General features: G+C 38.7%; 1 protein-coding gene across 2 annotated transcripts in view; it reads right to left on the bottom strand.

The window, feature by feature from the left end:
• Positions 1-868: 868 nt before the first annotated feature.
• Positions 869-14,013, bottom strand: part of CTDP1 (CTD phosphatase 1) — a 193,362-nt gene continuing 180,217 nt past the window's right edge. For both annotated transcript variants that reach the window (XM_090039534.1, XM_090039533.1), the window contains one exon: positions 869-5,383. In XM_090039534.1, the coding sequence (XP_089895660.1) occupies positions 5,360-5,383 (24 nt within the window). In that variant the 3' untranslated portion in view covers positions 869-5,359. The remainder of the gene's footprint in view (positions 5,384-14,013) is intronic.

The following is a 14,013-nucleotide window of genomic DNA, read 5'->3' on the forward strand; positions in this document are numbered from 1 at the left end:
TATCTGGGGCTCTTTCTGGTGAAGTCAGACATTTAAGGCTGATGAAGAAACAGAACAAATTGGAAATGGGGAAAAGGTGCAGCTCAGTTGGGGGAGTGAAAAGGAAGTGTAGATGTATTCAGTGTAGTGGCTCACCATGACCTGAAAAGGTTGGTGCTGAGGGGGATTGCATGCAATAGGCACTATCATATATCTTGTTCAGATAGGCTGCACCAGCCTATCTTAGTAGTAAGTTCCCATCAATGTGTTTGCCCAGTGTGGACCATGTGTTTTACAGCCATGCTCAAGGTTGGCTACAGCCTTACTCTTGGTTTCCACTACTGAACACATGCTGCTTTGGGCAACAGTTTAATCAAAGGCAATGTATTTAATGAGGTTTCCTTATATGTGATTTATAAGGTGAGGGGCTCCCCTGTGCTGATTAGGGAGAGTGGGGGAGGAAATCTTGTCTTCTATTCAAATAATACAGTAGGTTTATGATATCTGCACATTCTCAAAAGGCAACACCATCTTAAACTGCTGTAACTAGTTTTAGTATGGTAAAACAACTCTGACATCATGGCACACCTAGAACTAAAAGGAAGTGTATGAATATTAAAGCCTGTGTTTTAAGTAAAACCATTGTGGTTTAAAAATTAAAAGATATACTTTTGGAATAAGATTCCAGGGGTATAACCCAAAAAGGTAAAGTCCTGCTTAACCACAAGAGACGGCTCCTTCACAAGTCTAACAATGAAAGTTAAACATTATTTTGGAGAAAATAACCTCTCATTTCCAGACAAATTAATTACTAATGATTTGTAGATACTTTTTCTATACAATCTAGCTGATGTAAAGGAGCATTCAGTGTTTTCCAAACATTGCTTTATTGGACAGGTCATGTTAGACTTCATGTATATGGCAATTGCATAATTGAGCATTTCTCTGAACAGGATATTGGTGGAAGTGACTATCACACATTAAACATCTTTCAAAGAAACCTTTAAGATTGTTCATAAAAAACATTTTGATACTTCCCATCGTTAATAATGTCCTTGCATCTTGCACTGAAAATGTAACATTAATATATCCAACAATTCCCCAACGTTGCTCTTTCTTTGCTTGTGACATCCTCTGCTATTCTGTAAATAATGAAACTCTGGAAAGTAGCTTTTTTCCTGTCAAAGGTCCGTTGATCCTTGTGAATACCTTCACCTAGCAAAATGAATTCCTTTGCATTAAAAAGTACTACTTTATATCCATGACAGCCAGACTGATGTCGTCTTTATCTTCTACGTTTTAAAGGAGCTTATTTCCATTACAAAAGATATTCCCAATTGTTAACAACTGCAAATAAATCACTGCTTCATGGCCATTTCATCAACTACTCCCTTAGCACGATTTAGTTGAATAAAGGCCAGTCAAAGAGATGCACATTTGTTACCTTATGGTGCAACATCCAAAGCATCAAAGCAAAGGCCCAATTTATCCTCCAAATTCAGGACTGTCTATCTTTCTCTTCCATGTCTTCTGGCTCTGGGTCATGCAGGGAAGAGCTGTTCATTTTGAGAGGGAAGCACTTCTTTCTTAAAAGACTATAAAATACAATTTTATTACAACTCCTTTTTCAGAGTGATTCAGTCTAGTCACCTCTATGGAAAAAAAAGCCTCTTGAAAAAGACATTAGGACTGGGGTATTAAGCCCTGGCCTGCTGGCCACATCTGGCCCAGGGGCTGCCCATGAGTAGACGGGGAGTCCTGTGGCTCTGTGTGCTACATTGGGTGTAAAGCATGGGGCATGATCCTGATAGATGGAGCTGGGTGGAGACAGGCCCAATTCAGGCACATGGGTGTAACACAGGGATGAAGCCTGGCATATAGGATCTGATCTGGCCCACAGATCAAATCTGAGCCATTCATTTGACATTGAGCATTGCTACATTAGATGACTCCCATATGGTCGGGAAGTCCTTAGTCCATAGCAGCAGGAAGAATTTTCTTGAAGGTGATCTTTCCCTTTAATCAAGGATATGGCAGCAGCCGTGAGCCTATCCCCACATCAGAACTACACTCTAGAGGTACTCTAGATAAATAATCAGAAAGGCCATGTGGCTTGAAGCTTACTTCCACTCATTAAAAAAATATTATAGCATAAGAGGGAAAGGAGAAGAGATTATGATGATTGAGTGAAAGCCCCAAATTATTACAAGCAGATTTTGGAGTAGTAGAGGGCATAATAGGGCAGATCAGTGATACAAACTCAATTCAGGAATGTACTATTTGGAGTATGTATGAAAGACAATGCAAGGCCTTTAAATTTATGAGAGCTATGGAGATAGAGCAGTTATTCCTTGCAGTTGTGACAGCCTTAAACTAAGGAGATAACACCTATGATGCTGTCTTTAACTTTGTTCCTTCTTTTCTTTAATTTAAAATAGAAGCAACTCATACTGGAAAAATATGGTTTTAAGCTCTGTGTATGGAGAAATATCTAGTTTTCATTTTGTACCCACCAGATCTACTGTGGGTACAATGGCTGGTCAAAAAATCAGCCTCTGTAGCCTAGGGAAGCTGAATAGTCCTGAAGGTAAGTGGGGTATAGCATACTTGACTACAGCATCTAATGACAAGCTTTCTTCAAATTCTATTTTTAGTTATCCTCTTCACATTAAAGCCATTATATATCAATGTTAGCAGTGGTCATAATTAATACATCACTAAGACAATATTCTGGTCTGGCACTCTGACAACTTTCTGATGCAGGCTAATGGATGAAGGGGACATTTTCAAATTACTTTATGGAACAAAGATCTTGAGTTCTGCTGACTTTCAGATTTGTTAGAATAATCACATTTTAAATGATATTTTGGTTATTGTCCTGATCTCCTTAATCTGTACTGGCCCATGAAGATTTCTACAACCATGCCATAAACTACCAACAGGCAACAGAATTACATTTTTTGGAAACCAAACAATGGTGAAAAAGAGCTGGTCAAAAAAAGAGGTAAATTACAGAGGCATGCTCTTCCCTTTCCCACTTCCACCCACAAGTTGTCTGTAGCACATGAAACACTGAGAATAACTGTGCTAGAGGATAACAAACAAATTTATAACATTGTGGGGATGTGACAAAAAAAATTCCAAGGTATGTCACATTATTTTAGTAAAAGGTTTGAAATTAGGGACTGGAGATCACTATCTGCAGCAAAAGTTATTCAGAAAATCCATGAATCCAGCTTCTAAAAAAAATAGGGTTGGAAAAAACCCTTGGGGTTTTTTATTTTTTTTTAATAAAAGCCTTGTGCCTTATTTCAAATTGATCTCTTCCAGTGCCACTTCCATATACTATTTACAATTCCTTCAGTGAATTGCCCTTTACTACCAAGCAGCAAAACCTGTGGTCAGTCCTGTATTGCAGCAAACACAATACAGCAACCCTTTGAGCAATGTCAGTAATGCTCAATTTCTAAATAAAGGAAATTGAACAGGCAATCTGTTCTGGAGCTGATGCTAAAAAAATACTATGTGGATAACAACTGGTACAACTCCCATCACAAGGTGCAAAATTTTCAGTTCAGTACATACTCTGTAAGAGGTTAAACAACTAAACCTGACACAGCTGCTAAAAGTTCATCTCTGACATGGCAGCAGGCAGTTTTTGTCTGGGTTACTAGGCTGATGAATTATCAGTGTATTCAGTCTGAAATCCAGCAACAATTAGATACCTGAAAGCAAACAGTAGAATCCAAGTATTATTTCATTTTAACACAGTTCTCATCATTTGGCTGCCATGCCTTGCATATATCTATTCAACATAAGATTTTTGCATTGCAAAAAATGTATTTTTTTCCTATTCCAAAAAATCAGAAAAAAACCTAACTAAAATCATTTTCTCTTTTCTTAGATGCTATTTTAATGCACCTGGCTTCTGCAAATAAATTTTAATGTATGTATTCTACTATGCATTATATTATCTGCACCTTGGATACAACTTATTTTCTATATTCCTTATGAATCTTAGCAAAAATAACATTCCATTTTAAAATAATATTGCATTTTTTTTAAAGAAGAGAATAATATAAATGCTCATTTTTAGATTTGACCCAAGTCAACTCTTTTGGCCAAGTTGTTTTGTAATTGCTCTGTATTTGCCTGCTTCACTAATATTACAAGGTGAGGCACATTGTAAGACAGGATATTTGAAACCTTCAAAAAAAGTCTTAAGTTTTGCTGCTGTTTCTGATTGTATGTATAATTATTTTATAGAGAGTAAGGCAAAGCTTAGGAAGTGAGTTGTTTTGTGTTTGATAGAAACAGCTGAATTACTCTAATCTATTTTTGTAACCCATGAAAATGAAAACGATTTACAAAATGAATTTTTATTAAATGAAAGAAAATCTGTTTTGTGGGTCAAATATGAAATAGAATATACAAAAACTTTACATCAGATATCTTTTCAAAGAAATTAAATGCTAGCTAGAATGAAGTAGCACTCATTCCTTCCAAAAACAACACAGATGGGTGAATAAGCTTCTTATGGCAGTACAGGATCACACAGTATGCTGTGCTAAAATTCCAGGTTACAGAGAGGCAAAGTTAATCTAAATGGTCTCCCTAAAGAACCCAACTAGTTCACAAAGTAACTTAAAAACATGACATTAGATCATTATGTATTCTCTCAGAAGAAAGTAACAGGTAGGTCAAGGTCAAGTGTAGAGTTCACAATGCTTGCATATCACATTCTCTCTTCCTATACAAATATAAATTGTTCTTTATTTTAAAAATCCATTATATTTGATAGTATTTAATTGTGGAAAAAAAAGGATGACCACATAATTAGTTTCCCACTGTATTATCTAACCAATTCCATCTCCTTTTACCTCCTCCTTTCTTTTGAAGCCTGTTACTCCTAAACCACACATTTCAGTATTTTAAAAAAAGTTGTCGTATGTTTAAATCATAAACCTTTGTATTATCATCCAGTATATGAAGGTTTTGCAGAGCTCATGTCTTTGGCATAGCACACCAAGTCCCCTTTAATACTTTTCCTTTTTAAAAAAGTATATTTTCCTTTAGTAAAACACCTTAAAAACATCTATATTCTGATTCTGTAAAATAACATGTCAACTCTTGGGTTGCTTAGCAAAATATACACACACGTATTTTGGAAAAACATTGAGTACTGACATAAGGGGCTCATCTGAAGTCTGATCTGTTAGGAAGAGTAAAACATAATGACAAATCCCCACTGTTAGATGACTGTCACATGAAGTCATTCAATTCAGCTTCAAGTGCTGCTGCCATTTCATCTGCCTCTGAACTGCTTCCTTCCTCATCTTCATTGCTGGACTCTTTACTAGATTCACTAGCAGCATCATCTTCATCCAGCTTGCGCTTGTGACCCCTGTAAGTGAGGACAGAGACAGCATACATAAACAATATGATCTGCTTGTCCAGTAGCACAGGTAGTTATTTTCCAAAAAGAGAAAGAATGCAGCTTAAGGTTTTTGAAGCTTTTTCAGATTTGGAAAAAAATGCCAAATACTTGCTTCCCAACAGAACTAGCATAAACATATCTAATCTTGTAATCACCATTATACAGTGCAAGCTGTGGCTTTGTAAATCTGTGCTACTGTTAATTTATTATTCCCACTTTTCTGAAAAGAAAACAAAAACAAGTGTGAAGGGTTGTCTGAAAATTTTCTGGTAGCTTCTTTTTCTCTTTAGCTTGAAATAAATCCATCATCTGAAAGCTACTAATAATATAGTATAAAAGCAACTTTTCAGAGCAAGTTCTGTCTTAATATTAGTTTTTGCAACATCTAAATATCTCCTTTTTATAGCAATTACATTTGAACTGATGAGGAAAATTAAAATCAGCAATATATTAATAAGGAAGCAAAAATAAGTAGAATGGAATTATGTTAGTTTGTTCCTCACTAGGAAACAGAGCAGCAGGTATAAATAAAATGGCAACAAACAAGAATGACATTTGAACTGCCAAAAGATTGGGGAGATAATAAACCAGTGAGCAACAGTGATAAACCTAAAAGTTTTGCCATACCTGACAGTACTTCTGTACCCTTCCAATATACATTTTATTTAGATACAGAGCCAGATGGGATGGACCTATTTACCCCTCCTTTCAAATTTCTAAAGCAGAATTACATACCTGCTTTTGTGGTTTCACATGATCTACAAGTGAAAACAAGCATGTTTTTCCTGTTTCTATTCAGGTACCACGTAAAGAAAGGCTGCAGAAATCTTGCAGAGAAAGATTTCTGCCATTTAATAACCAACTCTTTTTTAACTGTCTTTATGTTTCACTAATTAAGCTAAGCTTTCTTAGGAGAATTTTGCTGTCTGCTAGTTGCTCCTGGTCTCTCTCTTCTTGTTTCAAAGCCCTGGAGACTTTTTAGCAATTTTCCAAATCATATGTTAATTCACAGAAACCAGTCTACAGCAGCAGAAAGGGCTTCTGCTTTAGTTAAGCAGAAAAGGGGAGGGCAAGTCAGTTGAAAATTAGGCTGTCCCTGCTCCATGTAGTCATAACTCTGGGAAAAACCTTTTTCTTTCCCTTCATTCTGCCTGTCAAAACAAGGTGTATATTTTATTATAGGGTATGTTATATGCAAGAGACTACAGGATGACTGCTTAAAGACAGCAAATACTTTCAAACAGAAAAAACAGCCACCGTCTAGAAAAATAACTAATGACTGATAGACTATTTATAAAACCTCAGTTACTAAATAAAAAGAAAACATCCTTAAACAGACATGGTGCAGGTCTATGAATATGACATTTCAAGCATTCCTTTGGGAATAGTAGTAAACACGCAAAAAGAAAAACTACTACAATTTTTAATTTTCCTTGTTTGTGGGAAGAACTGTGCTTTTCAGAGGGTGAAGGTACACAGCTGGGATGGCAAGACATATACTAGATCTAAAATGCTATGGTTTATATTGGGTATATATCTCAGAGGAAAAATTCTGACAGTCTTTACTAAATAACTTTGATCCAAAATCTTGCAAATTTCCTTCTTTAACAGAGTCACTGGAAGGTAGGCATGTCCGAACTCTCCAAACTACTATCCCTCTGTCCAAAAGGTGAACACGTACACTGCCCCAGTGGGATTTTCCTTTCCCTACCTTTGTGTACAAGCACCTCTCTCTTGTGGGAAAGAGATCTAATCTGAGACCCCTGCATGAAAATAAATGTTGCCAATTTTTTGTTTAGAGGTTGATAATCAGATCTACCCATTTGCTGTTGGACTTTCTAGCAAGGCATTATGCTGACAGAGAGGACTCATTGCCAACTGACTAACTTATAAACTGCATGCTTCCCAGCAGGCTGACTTGTTTCTTCCTATTATGCGCTGAGGTCACTGTCTGTTTGGATTAGTACTGCTGGTCTGCACACCAAATTTGAGCCTCTCTAGAGAATTTTCAGGAAGGTGAAGTGCATCATCCATTCCTAAAAGAATCATATCCATGGGTATGAAAGCTCTCCAGGGTTTTACTGGCATGGGTATGCAATATTTGAAATGGTGAACAGTCCCAGGTAGTGTTGGATTGATGCTGTAGCTGGGACAGTCCAGGAAACATGCAAGAGGCAAGGATTTGTGGGGGGTGATATCTTTTAGTAGGCCAACTATATAGTTTGGAGAGATCATAGGTATATCCTTCCTATAAGCCTGCTAAGGAAAAATCTGCTTTGCCATTTCTTGTGGAAGGGTACCTTGTACCCAAAAGCTTGTCTAAGCTTATCTTTCTTAGCTATGCAGCTGGTCCAAGAAAAGGTATCACCCAAAAATATCCTTGTTTCTCAGATAGTACTAGGACGTTTAATATTTTACTTTCCAGCAAAAAGGTAAAAGGGCATTGGAAAATAGTTTTAACTGTACGTTTCAAAAACATACTAATACCAGGAAAGGTTCAACTGAGCTTATCAGGTTTGTGTGGTTAAAAACACACCAATTTCTGCAGCCAGTGGCACACAATGGAACAATGTAGCTTGCATCATGCTTGGCTGCCTTTGAGTCCTAAACCCAAAAGACCAGCTGGGTTCTAGGTGGGTGGACTGGGGTGGCCTTTGGTGAAAGTCCAGAAAGGCCTCACTAACATCTCTGAATCCGCAGCAAGACAATTCATTGCTCTGCCACCACACCCTGATAACAGAGACTATGGTGCAATCTTTTTGTGCATGTAGGCCTAACAGAGATCCAGATCAATTAAACCACTCATCTGTATTTCAAATTAACTACTCATTCTTATTTATGAGGGGGGTTTTATACTACAGCTACTCTTACTGCAGCTTTCCCTTTGGCAGAAACCTTAAGTCCTGTAAAGACCAGATATTTTGATATCTGGGGCTTTTATCTGAGGGCAGTTGGGTGACCTTTGAAGCATGCTGTTTTGTTTTTTTTTCCTGATGAAACTAAAAGCCCTCCACTAGCAGTACTGCTGTGGCCACACCACCTGTTACCTGACTAAGAAGTGAAAAATCTGCTTGCCATTGCTGGTAGTGAAACAGGGAGTCATGCTGAAGAGCTCAGGTACTTGCTGGGGTCTTTGGGGTCTAAACTGCAAATACAATGAAATGGAACAAGGCAACAAAGCTCTGCTAGGTACTGGCCTGAATGTTTTGCTCTTGTAAGTAACCTCAGGTGTGGGTGGGAGGGAAAGGGAGACTCGGTATACTAAATGCAGCCTAACATTAAACTGAAGGATTTCTCAAACATATAGTACATAGAGATCATTAATACATAAGCCCCAACCCGAATGAGGAAGCACTTTAACTAAAAATGCCCATTAGAAATCTTTGAACATTTCCATTAAAAACTGCAGACATAGGCAGTTAGTTTTACTTGCCCACTTCATGCCGATTTCAGCCTCTGAAGGCAGAGCTGTCCATTCCCCATTAGAAATACCCATTAGTTGGCAAAATAACCTGTACAATCAGCACTCATATAGAAAGGTAAGTCACACCAATAATCTTTTTATTCTGAAACTGAAATATACCAGAAAAATGCCACAAAATATACAACTATAAAAAGTTGAGGAAAAAAATGGGAACTAAAGAAATCTAAATAAAGCAAGCTATTACAAGGAAAAGATATGGAGGGCTAAGGCAGCACAGTAGTTAGCATTTAAATAAAAAGCCTGTGTACTTTCTTAGCAGTGCTTAAAATAATAGCGAGTACAGCAGTATTTACAATTATAAGTATAGGGAATGTCAGCTGAAAGTGGTAATAGCTTACCTTTTGGAAAAATAAAATAAGAAACATTTAAAAAGCAATCACTGTATATGTATCCTACCCTTGAGATTTGCAAATGCTGCAGTAAAGGAGCTAGCAAGACAAAAAAAGCTTTTAGAACCAGCACATGATGCCAGGGTTTGGAACACACCTGAACCAACAGTAGGGAACCTGGGGAAGAAGCATTTGTGGAGAATAGGCACCTCAGTGCCAGTTACGTTTTTCTAAATGTAGGCAAGTATTCATCTGTCAAATGATCAACTGATCCAAAAAAGTGGGGAAATGACCACACATGAGAATATTTTGGACTTCTAATTTAAAGACAGCAATCATCTACTAAGTTTCAATGAGGATCTTAATCTCAATTCTAAAATAATGCACAGATGTATACTTGGGGATCTACTTAAATCATGTTTTCGTGATTTTCATGGAAACCACAAAAAATGGCATTGGTCACGATTTCCCAGGAAATAACCAAAAAACCAAACCTTAATAAAAATAAATGCTGGCTCCTCAGTGGGAGCCAGCAGTCCTTGATGCCACTGCGACCCAGCCTTGCAACCTGCCTGGAAGGGAGAGGCACGAAGGGCAGCCAGCAATCAAGATGGTGGTTTTCCCGTTGTCCTTCCTCCCTTGGGGGCCTCTCTAACAATCAGCCTGGAGGGGCGGGGTCACTGCAAAATGACTGCAAAATTGGCTCTTTGGGCTATGACCAAACCTGAAAATTGCTTTCTATTGCCACCAGTTAGGTAGGTCCCTATGTATAACCTTCATAATAGATGGATCCATAATACTCTATAATTAATTAGAGAACACTGTTTTATGCTACAAATGATTTTTCATTCAACTTTAAGGGACACTGCTGACATACTTCTTCCTCCCTCACAGCTGCACTGAATTGTTTTGCTGGAAATCTGAAAGATTAAATGCTATATATTCTGCCTATTCTTATTCTGATGAAAAGCATAGAATGACAGCTCCACTACCAAAATTTGAAAACCTCCTCACGCACTGGTGGGGAGAGGGGGAAGACAACCACAGCCTACTATCAGTATACAACATGATTATATTGCAGGTCCAGTTCACTAATATTGTGGCTGGATCGTGGTGAGGGCTGCCATTTTCATGGCTAGATCATGGTGTCGCCATCCCCGCCCCCGCTATGCTGCCTGATTGACTGAGGGGTGCAGGTTTAGGGCCAGGTTTAATTGCAGCAGCAGAGGCCTTACTCCCAAGGCCTCTAATCACTGCTGAAAAGACCATACCCCCCACCCAGCAGCTTAGGGGAGGTGGGGGGAAAGGGGTTGCAAAACGGAAAGAGGGAGGAAAGGGCTTGGGGATGAGCAGGGAAGGAGCTGTTTGCTTCTCTGGGTGTGAAAACTGGGGTGTGAGGGGACTGAGGGTGCCTGGGGGCTACCTTGGCACCAGGTAAGGGAGGGGCTATTTGCTCCTCTAGGCAGGTAAACTGGGGTGCTGGGGGTAGGGAGAGGCCAGGCAGCCCCAACCCCCTGTGCCCCCAGTTTTCCCCATCTGGAAGAGCAAACAGCCCCTCCACTACCCATCCCCAAACTCTTTACTTCCCTTGTTCCTTTTGCAACCCCCCTGGGCCCCTCCCCTGGGCTGCTAGACTTTCGCTGCTGGCTGGGGAATGCTTTGCACAACCTGCAGCGGCTATTTTTTTTTGCAATGAAATTTCACAATTTGGCCGCTTGGGGAGCTCCCCAGCAAGCAGCCATACCATGCATTTTGTCGCAAATCACATTTTTTGTGAAAAATAACTTAATTTTGTGATTTTCATGAAAAATGAGACATCACTATTTAAACCAGACCCTAGTCACTGGGTTCCATGGGCCAGACCCAGCCCATGGACTGTTTTTAACACCCCTGGTTTAAACAATGTATTACATTTGACAATCCATGTGTATTCAGTAATCGCAATTTAAACTAGGCCCTATACCAGTCTTCTGCTACAACGTAGGAAAACTCCCTCTTAAGAATGTGAGTGTTCTCATTAAGATACAAATACCTTTCAGAATTTGTACACTGTAAACTCCAGCTTCACACCTATTCAAAAACATTTAAATTAGCATCAGGAAATCAAACAAAGAGCTAGTTTGGGTAGAGGAAAGAGAGGGTGAACATCAGTAAATGAATGCTGCATTTTATACTTGCAAATTTAGAGGACAGAGATTACAACATTCAAATCATTTACCATCCCTTAGAGATAAGAAGCATATTCCCAGGAGAGAACAATTTATTAGCATAACAAACAATTTAGAAGTGTATTTTCTTCATAATTTTGTGGTCACACCTTATCTCCAGTTTCTGGGCTATAATCCAATATGCTTTAAACCACCAATAGGGTTCCTGCTTAATTATGTTTTGACAAAAAGTATATCAGCATTATGTAGGTAACTTAATTTTACTGTTAATAAATAAAAAGCATATGCAAATATTTTCCTACACTGTAAGTTAATATGTAGTCCACAAGACCGGACTTCATTTGAACTCAAAAGACTGCCCCACACCACAAAAAACTCACAGTTCATATCTTATTCATCTTTACCTTGAGTGCTTATCTTGTGTAATGATCACTCATAACTGTAGACCCAGTTTGTGGTTTCATACAATAACTTGCTTTCTTATGGTCTATCTTGCATCTAAGCATCTGAAGCTTTAACTCTTAAGTCAAGAAAGTAATCTGTGCTATCAACTCAAGAAAACGATTCTTTATTCTGCACTAGAAATGAGAAAACTTCAAAGGAACTTTGCAGATGTCCAAGACATTAAAATGGATATTTAAAACAATTATCAATAACTAAACTATATTAAAAGTAAAGCATCTGGAAGTAAACATGTCCTCTTAGTGTCTGGGAAAGTCTAACCTATGAAAAAGTAATATATTCATTTGAATTTTAAAAGGAGAGAGAGAGAGAAACATGGTAAATTTGTCTCCTCTACTGCTTCCACCATACATCTTCAATGACCTATTCCAGTTTCCCTCAGGGCCCACCAAGTTCCAAATGGTCAGTTAGCCTCACGGTTCTCTGATGATATCGTATCTGTACCTACGGTCACCGCTTCTCTGCAGAGCCACACTGGGGCTCCATGCTGGAAAACGTACCCTTCCATGGTCAAACTGTTGTTTGTGGCTGCCTTTCCAAATGAGATATGGCATCATGCTAAGCATGAAGCAGAGCAAGTCTCTTAATATAGGCATAAGAAAGGCAGAAACAGACTTTATATCAGCAAGAAGGATACATTGGAACTGGTTTCCTTCTAGAAGCCAATCCTGCCCTTTTCTTTTAGCTACACATGGACATTCAGTTCTCCTCCTAAAAAACCTTCTGTAACTGGTAAAAATAGCTGATTCCAATGGTAAACAATTCAGGCCTAGCCAGGGTCCTAAACTGCTGATGTTTGAGGGAGATACGCATAATGACCAAGTCTCCCTCCTTGCAAAAGAGAATATGGGCATATCTCACTTGCATTAACCAACTAAATTTGCCATGGATAGGAACATGTACATCATTACCTTAGAGCAGTGGTTCTCAACCTTTGGTACCTTACATACCCCCCGCTGATTGACGCAGGAAAAGTGAAACCGCAAGTCCCACTGTGGCGCTTCCAGTTTCACCGCTGTGAGCTGACTTCCACCTTTTCCTTGTGGACCATGGCTCGGAGCAGAGCTGCCTGCGTGGGGCAATGCTTCCCATCCCCCGGGGAATGAAAGCCCTGGCACACCGTACACAATGGGAGGGGTGGTGGCTGGAACTTCTGGCCCAAGCAGGCAAAGATGCCTCCAATTCGCTGGGGGGAGGGGAGGCAAACTCAAAATGCAGCACCCACATACACCCTGAGTTTCATGTCCCCCTAGAGGTACATATACCACTGGTTGAGAAAAACGGCCTTAGAGTACCTGATGTGCTGTATGTTTATACCCTTAGCTTACCCCTTGGTAACTTGCTTGGGTACCCAAACCTTGAATTATGATTACTAGATACTTTTTGTTCTAAAGTAACAACCACTAGGATAAATATGAGTACAATGACTCCACTGACAAGGGACTATAGATTATTAAGGTAATTTAAAAACCAAATATCCATTTGTCAAAGTTTATACAAGGAGATGGGATGCAGCCTGTAGATAATGGCTTTCAGCTCTGCACGGACCATATTTAGTATCTGCCTACTGCATTACACACTTGCTAAGAATGAAAAACAAGGGAACACAAAGCATATGTGAGAACGAGAAAGTGAGTGTGTGTAGGGGAGAAAGGGCAGGGGAGACAGGAGAGAGAGAGCGAGATGAGAGGGAGCGTTTGGAGGGAGATTATAGTGAGTTAAACAAATAATAAGGTTCAAGCAGATTTAAATCCTTTATAATGATTTAAAAGTGTAAATTAAATACAATCAAGAACATACTTAACAGCGGAACAAGAAACCCCAACCTCACCATTTTTATTATTGCTATATTGATTTAAAGACTCACTATCAGCATCAGAAGGCAATGGAAATAATGGGGAAAAATCAAGTACTCATTAACAATAATAATACTATTATTGTAGTGCTTTAATTTATAGTTGCTGTTAGCAGAAAATAGATGAAGTTGGAAATCCTTACTTGTTATACTTTCTATTGATTTAAAAGCAGATTCCGTCAGATCTGCTTTGCATCAAAATAACTCCCGACTGAGAAAGGCTCTATTATTATTAAGTGAAGTATCAGTTAAGTAAAGAAGGAGCAACAAGTACTTTCACCCACTCTTTTGAATACTTG

Source organism: Crocodylus siamensis, chromosome 3 (genome assembly GCF_052110815.1).
Source record: "Crocodylus siamensis isolate JL-2025a chromosome 3, ASM5211081v1, whole genome shotgun sequence".
In the NCBI taxonomy this organism is placed as follows: domain Eukaryota; kingdom Metazoa; phylum Chordata; order Crocodylia; family Crocodylidae; genus Crocodylus; species Crocodylus siamensis.